The following is a 16,133-nucleotide window of genomic DNA, read 5'->3' on the forward strand; positions in this document are numbered from 1 at the left end:
GGTTGTGACTGTCTTCGGCGCCTACAAGGTAGGAGTCGTTTCCATGAAACTAACTCCAACCCTATCAAATTTCTGATTATAATTTGGATAAGCAGTTTTGTAGACATACAACATACTATATCTACCCAAAAGAATCACTTTATAATTAGATTACTGATTCAAATATATATAGAACTTAGAACAACCAATCCAGAATTATTTTCTGAAGGATACTGGCACTGCTTCCTGTGAACATTTTATTGGTATCGGTAATCATGAGGCACCTCGCTGCAAACCTTGTGTTCTACTTTGTATAAATTTAAAGATGCTAGCCTACTTCCCAGGCTATCTATGACAGAACTTGATAATTACCTACTAGCCATCCAATCTCATTAGATAACAAAAATCTTTAGAAGTTGTTTGTCGTTTGCGGAAATTCTTGAAAAAAAGTTTTAAGACGTCAAAGATTATCATAATTGAATAAAGTTAAAAATAAAATGGATAAAATAACGTAACTATTCATGCTTAATATGAAGATGGAAGGCTAGTAATATATAAGGGTAAAAAGTAGGTGGGTGCCGTTTTCAAGTTCAAGCAAAATAATGATAACGCCATACGATATTACCATAAGAACGAAATAAAAACAAATTATAAAAAATAACCTTTACAAAACAATAGACTAAGATAATAACATACAGTCAGGTATTTTTAGTTTAATTGCTTCAGGTTTTCATACCTTGCATTTTCCTCTGAAAAGGAATTTTCCCAACGCTCATTGGCTGTTGTAACACAGTCCTGATTATTTCAACCAATAGGAACACGTTTTAACGGATCGATGTTCAACGCGCGCTATTTAAAACACACAAATGTCAGATTTTCTTGTTTTCCTCTGAAACAGGGTGGCCGTAGGTAGAAATTTTCTACCATGTTAGTAGAATCGCTGACTGCTAATTAAAATGTTTTTTTACCAGTTTGAAAGATAACTTAATGCTTGTTATACCGTTAATTGAATTAGAACTGCAATAAACACATTAAGGTAATTAATAAAACAGTGGTGAACTTTAGATAAATTAATAAATTTGCGTTTAGAAGAGTCTTCGTTTGTTTAACTGATCGTTAAATTCGCTGACATAATTGAATGTGCTATACTGAATATGCATTTAAAGCAAATAATATTACAGGTATGAGTTATTTACATAGAAAGATATTAATTATTTAAAATATATATGTAGTAGGAAATTATATAAAAAAACAAACATCGACAATTGATTAATGTTACAGGATATTCTTAAAACAATTATGTATTTATATCAATAATTTTTCCTCAATCAATGGTAGTTTTTCAACTAAGGCATGGTAACTTTTAAAACATCACCCTGGGCACACCAATGTGTGAAATTCGTCTGCGCGATCGATAACACGAATTGGGAATTCGGAGTAAAGGAGGTTGAATCTTATTGAGCCATTGATGGACAACTAGTTATCTCTGGTGCTGTTTGTAACAAATATATTGTAATCTAAAGTGTTATCATGGATGCGGGAGGCGCGTACGGTGGAGGCAAGGCCGGGGGTGCTTTCGACCCCAAGGCATTCATCCAAAGACCCCCTGTAATCGTGAGGGCGGTCTGTTGGGTAAGCTACTTTATATGCAATTTATGTACAATGCGTGTAATGCGCAACACTATTTACTTTCTTCAGGGCGTAGATGTAACACTAGCGTTTTTGTACTTCATTACTATAATAACAATTCGATATTATTTGTTCTACTATATCTTTATTTTTATTGATCACGAATGAGTCGTAAATAAATTTAATTGGCCCAATTTACCTTGAAAACCTTGAAGTGATATAATATTTTTAACATTATAAGTGCATTTGATAACGAAACTCTTTTATAAACCGCGTTTTAAAAATCTCGATCGCATGTGACTGGCCTTGTAAGCTGTAGGCATCACAACTAGGAATAGACAACATAAGTATGTGTACATATTGGTATTAGTAATTGAAGCTATGTTTACAACACCCACACGAATGCAGCACCTACTTGCATTGATTATAACACACGACATTTTTAAAACGCTACCCATGCGTTTCACAATTTTCTTCCGACGGTATTTTTACATTTATCCCTTTTTTTTAAATAAGGTTAGATAAAGACAGCAGATTATCTTCTTTAGATAGTATTTTAGACTTAAACTCTTTACGAAAATATTTATAGATTTAAATTCTAGGTCATCTTCGATCACATGTAATTGTAGCTATCAAACTGCATCAGTTTCAATGGGACTATACTAAATAAGTCGTACTGAAACTCTATATAATTTATTAGATAACATGAAGTCCATGACCTAATAAATATGAGTACTTTAGTGCTTGCACTCTTGACCTAATTTGAAATCAATTGGAAACCAGGACATTGAAGTTTGTCTAAGTTATTTATGACTTCATCTTTGTACGATACAGTTGAAATCGATAGTATATTACTAATTTACTTATTTGAGCTTCTGAATTTATGTCCTTGCAAGATTATTTATGATTTGATAGGGTCAATTTGCATCTCATTTGAGAGTTATTGATACATATTACGTATTAGGTACTGAGGTATATTATTATGAAGACTGGAACAGATTCAGAATCTTAGAATCTTACGTCTGTTGAACAAATACGCTCATATTGCAAATGCTTTGTAAGTTACTAGCGACCCACCCCAGTTTCGCCTACGTTATCTTTATAATTTATAACACGCTTAAACCTTCCTCAAGAACCATTCTATCTTTAAGGGAAAACCACATAAAAATCCGTTCAGCAGATTTTGAATTAATCGGGAATAGACAGATAGACGCGGCGAGACTTAATTTCGTAATGTACCGATGATTATTTAATTATTATATACAAATACCATATGTAACTAGTGACATAACTAGTCTATGTACTGAATAAGGGAAAAATAAACCGCAATGACTGTGTAACAAAACATAATGTATAGTGTTATCATAATATGCGGAAAATAACATTCAATTTAAGTCTCAATATTATATCGCCAGTATGTTTAAATTAAAAGAACAAAAACCGACAATGGTTTACCTAATAAAATAATTACGGAAATGGTCGTAATTTAAACCTATCGAATATAAAACGGTCGGGAAAGTGCTATTAGTCTTTTCTAATTTAACCCGCACTTGGCCAGGGTGGTGGACTCAAGGCCTAACCCCTCCCTCATTCGGAAGGAGACCCTTGCCCAGGAACTGGATACTAATGGGATAAGAAAAAAATAACCTGGTGTATGCAAAGTGCCCGGTAAATGGCAATAGGCTCGCTCTCCTACAACATGAGGCAAAGAATTGTTAATGGCGAAGCACGGGTATTTTCTGTATTTCGTACAGTCTGCCTACACCTTTGAATAAAACAAGCGTGATATTATATACATTACTATTATACTACGTGATGATTTAAACACTCTTATAACATGTGGATCATAAGTAATATAGTCCTCTTTATCGGTGAACTACCAAAGAGTTTCGTATAAGGGTATTCTTCACGTGACAATGAAATAATTGTTGGATAAAAATTTACAGGAAGTTGAATATTAAATATTTAACATATTATTTTTCCGTAACATAACATACATGCATAATATCAAGCATCATATCCGAAAGTTTTGGCGGAGATGTATGAAATACACCCACGTTTCGAAGTCAGCACTGTTTGCCCCATGTAATAGGTGTCTTTTGTCGTATTGAAAACATTCTGATATAAATTAGAAAATGACAATAGCACTTTGCCCGACCTGGGATGCATACCCGAGAGGCAGTCTCAAATATACCATTAAAAACTTTCAGTTTCCATAGCAGTAGTAATATTCCGATGTATACATCTTAGACTTTCTTCCATTTAAGATGGTCACCCATCCCCAGAACCACCTCGGCAAGCGTAGCTTAACCGCAGAGATCGATCCCCGCGGCTGTTGTTGACTAAGCAAGGAGCTCTTCTTCGTAATATTCCGATGTATCGAGTCGATATTATCGACTACCGGAGTCAATTTTCCGATTGCTATTATTTATCTTGTTGACCTTATAAAACCTCATATGACCTTCGCCTTCGTCATTCCAGAACATTCTTGTGAGGCACAAGTTGTTTCAAATACTTTTCTTGTAAGTACAAGGAATAAGTAGGGTTTTAAAATAAGTTGCGACACTAATTTCCTTGCGACCTACATTTTAAGACGCCAGGCCTGCAATAAGTGTCGGGCAGAAGACAAAAGCGTACCTACGCGTGTAGACATTTTCCTGGAAAAAATTAAAACTCTTTCTCAGTAGCCATTTATATGAAAGAAACATTTTCACAGTTTATGCGTAAGTCATAACCTACTTGATAGGTAAAGTGTCATTAGATGTGTAAAAAACTATTGACACTGACTGACACTATGCAATACATTGCCGCTTTGACATAACGTGTTAATCATTATTATCTATGGGACAAAACAATGTATATCATAGTGACTTTCAAGGAGTTTTCAACTGAGATACGTGATAGTCCCTATGATACATATATGGCAGTTGTACGACCAGGCATTAGCCAAAATTAATGCGTGCTTAATATTTGCATGTCATCTTCATGACAAAATATGTGATACCAACTAATTTATATTGTAAACCACATCTTGTACCATATTTTCTGCAAATAAATATAATTTGAATTTTGAATTTGAATTTGAAAAATAATGAATCACGAAGTAAGAAGACTAGTCTAAAAACTCAGTAAAGAGCCTTGGCAGGCATTTATCTATATTATAATTGACAATTCTATGCCGTTCCAAAATAAAGACCGTGTATCAAACAGGCTACTAAGAAGCAGGCTAAAGAAGTCTGCCCGTCACGGGTGTGGCAAATTCTAAGTTTTGTATACCTCAACCCGCAGCGAATCAAAAATAGTAAAGTTGCCATTATTTAACGACTATTATTCCGGATTCTAAACATAAAAGCAAGAAATGTAAACTATATCAGGCATAAGTGTTATAACAGTCATATTTTTATCAAAGGTGTTTAATCACAATGAACTCTGATTGTTTTAACGGCGTAATACCATTCGTGTTAATACAAACCGTACTGAATTCTCGTAATTGCTTATAGTGACTGCGTACAAACACCTGTTTAAACTTAACAAACTTACTAATAGATAGACTACTAGTGCTTTGTTTAAAATAAGTGAAAACCACTGGACAAGGGTCTCCTCCCGTGAGTGGTGAGAGGTTGGGCCTTGAGTCCATCACGCTTGCCAACTGCGGGTTTGGGACCTTGCATATCTTCAAGAATTTATCTAAAGAACTCTTAGGCATGCAAAGTTTGCATCATGTTACTTGCCTAACCATTATTAAAAAAGTATTACAATAAAATTTACTAACAAAATTCTTGTTTGCTACCACCTCTGTTTTGAATTCAAGAAAATTTTGAAGAAAATATATTGTACTGTGTGCGGGCTACATTCAAAATTGGATCCGCTCCAAAAAGGTAGTAGAGCTAAGACCTATGAGAGAGTACCTACAACGTATTCCTAGCCGACCTCTTTGTGCGTGGGTCTCTTTTACAAGATTGAAATAGATTGTCGAGTCACAAGTTCACATAGTTACTTGGACTCGCACGTGTATCGATTTCAACCAGTATGTAGGAGCATGCAAGAGAGTATATTGCAACGAGTCTGAACCGGACGATTTTTATGTAATACACCCATTTTAATATTAATTCTTTGACAGGATTTTAGAGACTGTCTGATACTCGATATTCTTCTCTGTAATTATGAAAGAGGTAGCATCCGGTAAAAAACTTGCTTTCTACATCTTCAGCGCACTTGATACAATGAGTAACAAATCTTTAAAGATATTTAAAATACTGAAAATGCGCTATAGTTTCTGCGGGATACGCTAGAGGAACTGATCACTTTTTCAATAAATAGCTACTAGATTAATAATTAATAGCCGATAGGAAATCGTTCCTCTAAGTAGCAAAATTGTAAACACAATAACAACCACCAACTCACCTTTAAAACAAAAATGCATCAACATTAAACCTGGTTTCTTCCCCAGCTGTTTGCAGTGATCGTAATGGGCTGCATATCGTCCAAAGGCTGGTACGCCGGCCCGGACGGTAAGCAGCACTGCCTCTACAACGACGACACCAACGCCTGCAACTACGGCGTGGGCATCTCCGTGATCGCGTTCATTGCCTGCATTGCGTTCATCGCGGGAGAATACATGTTCGACCAGATGTCCTCTGTCAAGACACGCAAGCATTACGTCTTGGCTGATATGGGATTCTCTGGTAAGTAATTAAACTTGTCTAACTAAGAAATAACAAAAAAAAATCTGTCTGAATCGGTCCACGGGCTTGTGACGATAACGATGGTTTAAACATTCTATCCAGGTGACTTTGCCTTAGAATACCATCTTCTGTTCGAGCTATATAACATCACGCTACGGCCATTAGGAGCGGCGTAGCAACGAAAAATGTTACAAAACGGGGAAATTATGACCCTTCTATCTTATGTGACGCAAGCGAAGTTGCGCAGGTCAGCTAGCTTCCAAAACCGGTGTAAACTTTACCAATTATAAATCGATTCAGCAATTTAAGTAAAAAATACTTTTAAATGAATTTTCTCGCATCATTAGGTATCGTTATTCCTGTTTATTTTAGTATAGGTAATTGCTTAGTTTATTAATAGTCTTGAACAGAATATGAATAATATCCTTACTATATATGTGAACCGGGATTTCCGTAGTAGTATTAGTATTACGGAAATCATCAAAAATATGTCCAGCTATTATGAGAAAACCCTGTAGTTGTATTGTTTATAAACATCAAAATGGCTACATAGAATGTGACATAGAAATATGGATCGTAAAGGCCATGTCAGGTTACATCAAGTGTAAACATTTGACAAAAATCTTTAATCGCAGTTATTTTTAGTATCAACAGTATCCCTTGTAAGTTGTGACCGATTACTCCTCTGTAAATATTGGTCCCTATTCCAATGATACACGAAATCTCTTTAATCTGTTATATCACTGGCTCACTGGTATAAGTTTTGAAAGTCAAACACAACCCGACCCGTAGCAACCCGTAGTAAATGATGCCTCGGGAAACATCAATAAATTTCACCCCGGGGACTTTATGGACCAACTCTCGATTGCGCCACTTTGACAAACCTAAGTATAACTCTAGTTTATGAAATATCGGCGAATAACTGAATCATTTGAATATAATATTTCCAGTGCTAATAAATTCAAAAGTTTGTACGAATAGATCTGGCATTTTGGCAGTTACTATTTGACTACAAAACTACTCAATTGATTTCTAGAAATCCAGGTAGGTTACAATAACCTGGATAACTAATAGAATATCCACTTTATATCCTGGGAAATTAGAAAACGAGAGCTAAAGGCCAGAGTTTGGTAACGTGCCTGGCAAATGGCAATAGGCGCGCCCACTAAAACATGGGACTTACATTGTAAACCACGAAACGTGTATTATGCGTAAAATGTTCTATGTATCACAAAACGTAAAATGGCCGGCAAAAGCTAGTTGTTGGGAAATAAAACTTTCCTGTCTTATTGTATTTTTGCCAATTTAATTTGAACGTAGCCAAAAGAAAAGTAATTACGTAAAGTAAACAAATAATGAAGAAATACCGCAAGGGTGGAGTTCTGGCTGAATTATTTTGTACATAAATAGTCGTCTTAAAGGTTAATGAACGGAAACAAGATAAGAATGAAAAGAACACCCACCTACTTACTACAGTTATTATAAGATATAAAGAATTATACACGCTTTCGGATAACTTCCATATCATAGCTTATCAATTATCATATAATATTTTCTTAAGTATAATTTGCTGTTAATTTGCTTTGCACATTCTCCCATGTAATAGAAGGCGATACCATACACCGGGCACATTAGCAAACCGTTCAAAGAACATCGTAATAGAATAAAAGGTCGTATTAATTGATCTGTCTGATGGGAACAGATTTCACACAGTTGATTACGTGTCGCGAAGGTCGATAGTAATGCAGTACTCGTGTTCAGAGCTAATTGCATCCGTTGCGCGACGTTCATTCACGCTACACTTCAGTGACGATTATAACTGCAGCGGGAGAACGGATATTGTGTGTCTATTGACAAGGAAACTGTTTTGTGTGACGGCCATCTTGATTTATCCTTGCTGTCTGTCAGTTTTTCTTCGTCTTTAGATGCATAGATGCATGTTAACAAATAAAATTCGCTGATTTCTGTGCTTTGTTATGTTGTTAGCGTTTTTTACTTCTATGAAGTACCTCTAGATATTGACTGATTAACGTTATGCCCGGTGACAACCATTCTATTTCAGTTCATTTTTCATAGAATCGCAATAATTGGGTTATTTTTTATTTACTGATTAAAAGTGCATTCGAATAGCTCCTTACTCACTACGCTCCTGACATATTTAACAACAAAAAGGTTGTACAAATCACCTGTTACTATTAAAAGAAACCTATGATCTTGAAAGTAAATGCAATCTACAATTAATGCTTATTAAACATACAACTTCCATTTATTTCAATACCTCGCTTATAAACTCGGGAGATTCGAGCAGTATTTAAAGATTGTAAGATCCAATGACCGGCTTCGGGCTAATAAATTTATTGAATCCCTTACTCGGCGTTAAATTGGGACTTTAAATCCCTTCATAACAGAGATTGCCTTTTGAAATTGCCTCGGAAATAGAATTTTGCGACAACACAACAACGATATTGGGAATTTTCATTCATTTTCTGATCCAGTTATTCGAATTAGCTGAAGCGACTTTAATGTAGGTAATCTTTTAAGCTTACAGTCGTATTGAATTCAATGTAATGTAATATATACCTACTATTAATACATATATGTATTTATAGTCATAGGTTAGTTCACGTATTTTAAATGAAGTTTTAATAAATTACCAGTTGGCTTTTATGACATAAACAAGGTTGACCATTAACTACATAATAAAATCGATGTAAAAAAGAACTAGTAAGTGGATATAATAAAGTTAGATAGAATTTTATGAATACTACCGATGTTTTTTTTAACTAGGTACCTAAACATACTTATTTTACTTTCAGTGCGTTGCAATATAAGCCGTTTAAGTTATCAAAGACTGACCTTTACATTTTGATGTCTATCATTTGATGTTTAGTACGTCATAACGCGTATTCTTATAACGCGTCGATCATCCCAACAATCTCTGTTCGGTGGTGTAAAGTAGTAAACTTTATAGATCGTAAAATCCGCCCTAATTTGTTGCTTATCGTATGAAAACTGACTGCCTTTTACGACTTCGAACCTTTATGTTACAAACAAAATCACTTTGAGAGTTTTCCCTATAAAAACTCGTACGCATATTTTTAATAGAATCCCGGAGTTTGGACACGTGCCCAGTAAAGGACTTATGCCTGGTTTCTGAGTACATTTAGCGGTAGTTTATCTATTCAATAGCGATTTTTTTTTACCCTTAAATGTACCTTAGAAACCGGGAGTTAGACTCGCCCCCTATAATAAGAGACTAACATTTTCTAACGATGCCACGTCGTGGGTGTATCTATAATTCTCTACGCACACTTACCGGATATAGCAGGCGTGGTGATATTATGTTTCTATGTATGTCTGTCTGTATGTACATATGCATGTAGGTACATTTTCTGAGAATTTTCTTTTTAAACCGTGTGTCGTTCATCTTAATCCGTGTACACATTCCTTAATCTCAGACTGCGGAAGATTGGAATGACTGTGTAACAATTAGATTAGTAAGCCTCGCGTGTCTCACATAATGACTTTGTACAGTTTTAACGTTGTACGAGGAGACTACATACTTGGGTGTTAGATCCATTCTTAAGCGCGAACTTTCGATATTTGACGGTGATTTTCTGTCGACTGTTGATTCTAAATGGAGTCTAATGTAAGCACTATACAAAAATAAATATCAAATGAGTACATAAAATATTTATTGATAGCAACTCGATAATCAGTGGTTTTTAACACTTTCCTGCTGGCTGAAATATTGAGTAGATACTAGCATGTATCTATGACGTCAACCAGTCGAATCGTAAGTTCTCCAATGTGTCTGCGTTTTGTTCTAATACGAGCCAGTACCGCGATTCTCTACCAGTATAGGCCACTGACAACCGGCGAGCTAGTGAACAATTTTGTATGACAATCGGTTCAGCGCCTCTATCGAGCTTAGTAGAAACTATGTTGGCAGCACATTTTAAATGTGAAACTCCATATTCGATGGTTCCAATTGTAGAGAATCGTGCTACAGAACTATTGACCTCGTAACTCTCGTATGTTAACATTGTTTGACGCCTAGTTACCTGCGAAATAAAAGGCGAAACGATGCTGATTTTTTAATCAAATTGTCCTTTCATGTTGAATGTAACAAATTCCAGCGTTCTGGGCTTTCCTGTACTTCGTCGGGTTCTGCTACCTGTGCAACGCGTGGGGCAAGGTGGAGTTCGTGCCCGTCGGTACAGCCAACAACATGCAGGGCGCCATAGCGTTCTGCTTCTTCTCCATATTTGCTTGGGTAAGCTTTAAACTAATCAGAATTTTGGAAAACCAGGCGGAAATTGGACTCGTCACTCGATTGATTATTCAATATTAAATCCAGAAAATGATTGAACTTCCATCCGTTGAAAATCTGGAGCTGCTATCATTTGTTTTCTTCTAACTTCTAAATGGTGTCTGTTTTCTTTTATATTGAAACACGCTAAGATAACTCCTCTGAGTGCTACCAGATTAACCCAATGGCACATACAATGCACTTTTAAATTTGCATAGACCGGTACTTGAGCTTAAGCCTACTAACACTTAAAAGATCGAAGACTACTTGTATACTCAGTAGTTGTACAGAGAAGCTCAACATTGCTGTGACACTAAAGTGATGAAAAAAAGAACTTTAATAAAACCGAAAAACACGTGGTATTCCAGGTTGCTTGCGCGTTCTTCGCCTTCCAGCGCTTCCGCATGGGCGCTGACTCTGCATTCGCGCCGGCGTACGAGGTGGAGGGCGCGGTGGGCAGCCCGGGCGCCTTCCCCGCGTACCCCGCGGCGCCCGACCCGCAGCCCGCCTACAGCGAGCCGCCCTTCTCACAGCACGCTACCGGTAACCGGCCCATGATGCCCCTACCCCCCTCCACACCACCCGCACAAATACAAAATGGCCGCCGACTGATATTCATACCTGATGATGAAGATATTTACGGCACTGTGTATTAAGTTCTCTAGTTGTAGGTAAAAAGGTTGCGTGCAAGTGGGCGACAGCCGTTTTTTTTTATTTGCATAAGCCTTGCCGTTTATTTTTGCTTTTGTTAATTTTATGTGCTTTTTATGCGTATCCTCGATTTAGTATGATTTTATTCAGCTTTGATATCTGGTGTCTAATCCTATATCTAAATACAAAAAAAAAATATCATTCCTACAACAGTGCCAGACGGTAAACGGGTAATCCCTCACCACACTGTCGCGAGTTAGAAGTATTACAAATGCACGATGATCCTAATACAATATACCTTTATCAATTTTCGTCAGCTACAGCTGCGAAAGGTTACATATTTTTATATTTATCTCGTCAATAATCAATAACAATATAATTACTTATTCTATTAGAGGGATTCTATTTTTTTTTTCTAAAAATATACAGCATATTTTTATCGTATTATAATATTTAATTTAAAAACGACCTAACGCGTATGCACACAATGGCATACATATATTAGTACATATTATAGTCCAACAACTTAGTAGAGAGCCTTGGGATGCAAGATTTATCTAAATTATAATTCAAAATTGTGTGTATTTTCAAACAAATAGTAGCATACATTCTACTATCAGCTATATAAGCCGAGTAAGTTGCCAACATCGCTGGAAATGCTCTCTACTAAGTTGTTTAAATATAACCATGCAGTTAATCATATAACAACCCAGCTTCTACAAAGCAATTGCCTTTAGTGTTGTACTTATTTAATATTAACAAACTAACTAAAACGTTACTAATTTCAGGAAACATCGACTACACGGCCCCAACTTACTAAGCTGCCTCGAGACTTCAAGTTGATTGGTTTGAATCAAATTTTATTTGCAATGTCACCTCACTGACAGTAAGAAATACACACAAACTTACTACTTAACACGCGAAATGAACAAGAAAATACACTATTCAATTCCGACTATTTCGATTCTAGTCGATTCTCACCAATCGATTAACTTTAACCAAAGACAATGTACTGTAAATAGTCACGCTATAAAATATACCTATTCAGTGATAGCCAATCATGTCCATAATTGTTTTAGATCGAAGCTTATTTTTCTATTTATTTATTAAGTGTAGACATAATCATTTACCAAAGTTCATGTACATGTAAAAGTTATTTATTCAATGAGAATATATGTAAAATTCGTGTATCGCTTCACAGTACCTGCTTAGGTATTTATATTGACAATATTCAATCAATATATAATGTAATATATCATTATATTGTGTGTAAATAACAATATATACTATACAACTGTACTATGAAATAGTTCGCGGTCTCAGACGATAGTGCTGCCACCTATAATATAATCAAATGTATTAAAATATTATCGATGTTCTATAAAGTATTATGATTATTCAGTATTATGCAATAAATAATAAAGTTTCTAGTGGCTGTTCAAAAATCTTAGATATGTATAGAAAAAATATTTTGTGTATGCCTCTATAGTGCTGACATCTAGTTCGTTTGAGACCGCAAATCCAATATTATGTGATATCCTTATTCATATACTTCACTTATCGTGCCATGTCTGTGTTAAATTTATTTTAAATTAAATTATATTTAGCTAATCATTACATGTCACGATAACATACCTCATTAATGCTATTTTTGTGTAAGATAATAAAATGTTTAATATTAAGCGATTCTCGAGTAAGCACTGACACAAAGAATAGAAAAATATACATTCCTCACAATAAAAAAATACCACTAAATAATTAAATAAACTATCAGCCGACTTTCAGGCGATTTTATCTTAAAGTGTTTTCTGTGTCAGTGAAATTACAATTTATTGTACAATCATGTAACCAAGCTTGGAAACATTGAAAAAAAATCTCATATCTAATAAAACTAGAACGAATATTACATATATATGTAATCGTATACAGCATATCGTATTTATTTAATAAAAGCGCCATTTCACTGGACAAATCTTTGGTCTAATTTGTTAGTCAAAATACATGCAATCTTTGGAGTCAAAAAACATTTTTAACCGATGTCAAATCAACATTTTGTCAAAAATTTGGTCAGGGATTTGGCAGCCTAAAGTTGTTGTTGACACAAACATTAGTTCATGTGCAATACTGTTATTAATTGGACTCTATGAATATAAGTAGTATGAGTGTAGTGATTGTAAATTATTTCTGAAGCGAACAAAATAAAGCTTGGTTGAGGTAAGTTCAGCGCCCCTAGCGGAAGTTTGTGGAACTAAATGGGTACTAACATTGAGAGACAAGAATGTTGCAATTTAAATAATTGTATTGATACTTTACAGTGTTCTTCAAAATGAATATGCAATCACTACATGAAAAAAAATCTTTGTTAATTTAATCAATATTTCTTTATAATATTACAGTTGTACTCTTTAGTATACCTAGTATAGGATCTCTTACCCACAAAATGTAACATATTATGTATCTAATACATTCAGTATTATACATAGTTATTGTATGAAATAAGCGCTTTACCCAAGATCATAGTATTTTTTTAATATATAAATGATATTCTAGATTGCTATCTCATAGATGAATAATTTATTACGGGACACATTTTTATTATTACTCTTCAATATAATATTTTTAATACTTCTACTGCATACTATCATGTAATTTGAACTCTGTGCGAGTGTTTCCGAGGTCTAAATTTGAGTACAAAACAGTAACCCCGGAGTGAATAATTAAAATGTGTCTTTTAGGGCTTATCGAGAAGTAATGGCTTGCTGATAGTTTGGTGTTTAATAAAGGAAATATATTTGTGTGACTGTATTTGTCGTACTCACTGTGTAAGTATAGAAAGTGCGTTATCTGGGAAATGTGTCCCATTTGTGTATCTACCGCCATCTGGCGAGAATCTCATATAACTATTGTATCTTGTATGTTAATTAATAATATTGTAGAAAAAATGTGTGCAATAATGATTCTAAAGCCTATATAAATTATATGAAATATTTAAAAGATATAATAATATGTAATTATGATATTTTAATGTGGTGGGCTTAACAACGTCAGCAAGCCTGTGTAGACGTCTTTATCACTTCCATAGCTTGCACTATTGTTTGTAAAGAATTCTTAGCAATAATAAAACATTCAGATGTATTTTTTACATCACAAGTTTATTTTCCCCGTTAATGTTGGCAGCACAGTGCACTTCGTACTTTTGTGCTGGCAACAATGTCAAAAAGTACATCTGAATTTGAATTTCAAATTTGAAGTTCGTATCAATCGTATGTGTTAGGGGCACCGGTAGAAACATTAAATTCCACATTTAATCGTCATACTAAATAATATATTGATCATAAAACAGAATTTATTTAAAGTCATGTAAGTAGGTACTTGATCTCCTAAAAACTTGTTTGTAAAGAAGTACTTATTTAACATGAATAAAAGAACATAATTGAACAATGAAAAAGGTGACAGAGCTAAAGAACTACTAGTTCTTATAATACTACATGAATGTTTGAGAATGCCCTGTAAACACATGATTGGTAGTAAAGTTGTATCGTTTACATAATCGCTCTATTGTAAACATTGATCTGTACACTATTGTAGCAAATAATATTAGTTGTAGATATTGTAACACGTATGTTGGTTAGTCTGTTCTGATGATAATAAAAAATCTACTAAACAATAAAAAAAATATTGTAATAAGTGTTGAGTATTTTAATGCTAAAAGTTCAGTGTTCGATAAATACTTAATAATAAGGATGTATGTAAAAAGAGTTTTATTTTGTCTATTGTTTTTTTATTGATTTAAAATTTGTATGAGTTACCAAAGACGATGATATCTTCGATAATGTGAGAAAAACATCAAGTTCCTTGTCGTGAATCTCAGGAAAAACAAGCCTTAGAAATAATTTCGATAAGGCCACCAATACATTGTTTAAAAAAAACACTAGAATTTTTCATGGGGCTCTCACGGTTTAAAAATAGTGAGAGCGTCTTATACCATATAAAAAGTTCCTTATGTAGGAAAAGTCAAGAAGACGGCCTGTCTCAGATTCGAATGTTCCTAACTTTGCCTTCTGATACCTACAGTATTTATGGTGGCCTTAAATCCGTGAATATACCTATTCTTATGTTGGTGAATGCAACTCTACTCGTAATAATAACATCTCCTAAGACGACACACTATTAAATTACCAAATTTTATTTCGTTTTTATTTGAGCATGTTTGTTACGGTGTACATTTTGAATATTCTTTGTCCGTTTAACCTTGACACTTCATAATAATACCTACCTGTTTACTTGGGTAAACATCTACTTTGGTAATTAATACCTAGAAAAAATATGCCTGCCGAGAGGCAAGAATGAAAAAAAAACTTGTTTCAATGAATGCGGAACCGAGAAATAGAGTCAGTTATTCAGTGACTCACCGCGTGTTGATCTACCTGATAATGAGATTTTTTTATAACTAGTTTTGTTCAGTCCTTTTTACCTACATTGTTACACACAATCTAGGTATATTTAGTAGACAATTTAATTCACTATGATGCGGTCTACATTCTGTAGGTCATCAAGACCAACGAACCTAATCTGGTATAAAATCAGGGCATAGTTTAGCCTAGGTCGCTGTATATGTTGATATCGATTCAAGAACACTGTTTGGTTTCTACATATTTTGTTTCTCGACATATTACCAACGCACAAAAAACAAAAGAAGAGCGTGATTTAATACATTTTTGCCGCGTTGCTAGTCTTGTTTTTTTATAGATATTCAAAATGTACACCCTGTATGTATGTTAAATGTTCGATAATGTGCAAATGGAATAATGGTAAATAAAAAATAATTGGAATAATAGATATTGTGGACGAATTGTTTTATTTCTATCACTCCTTAC

At 34.5% G+C, this 16,133-nt stretch overlaps 1 protein-coding gene across 1 annotated transcript; it reads left to right on the forward strand.

Moving 5' to 3' along the window:
• Positions 1-1,362: 1,362 nt before the first annotated feature.
• Positions 1,363-16,104, forward strand: Syngr (synaptogyrin). Its single transcript, XM_076117704.1, has 5 exons — positions 1,363-1,611; positions 6,059-6,293; positions 10,433-10,569; positions 10,974-11,148; positions 12,045-16,104. Exons 1-5 carry the CDS (start codon positions 1,510-1,512, stop codon positions 12,074-12,076), a joined length of 681 nt encoding a protein of 226 aa, XP_075973819.1. The 5' UTR covers positions 1,363-1,509; the 3' UTR covers positions 12,077-16,104.
• The last annotated feature ends 29 nt before the right edge of the window (positions 16,105-16,133 follow it).

The sequence above is a fragment of the Anticarsia gemmatalis genome, chromosome 8, assembly GCF_050436995.1.
Source record: "Anticarsia gemmatalis isolate Benzon Research Colony breed Stoneville strain chromosome 8, ilAntGemm2 primary, whole genome shotgun sequence".
In the NCBI taxonomy this organism is placed as follows: Eukaryota; Metazoa; Arthropoda; class Insecta; order Lepidoptera; family Erebidae; genus Anticarsia; species Anticarsia gemmatalis.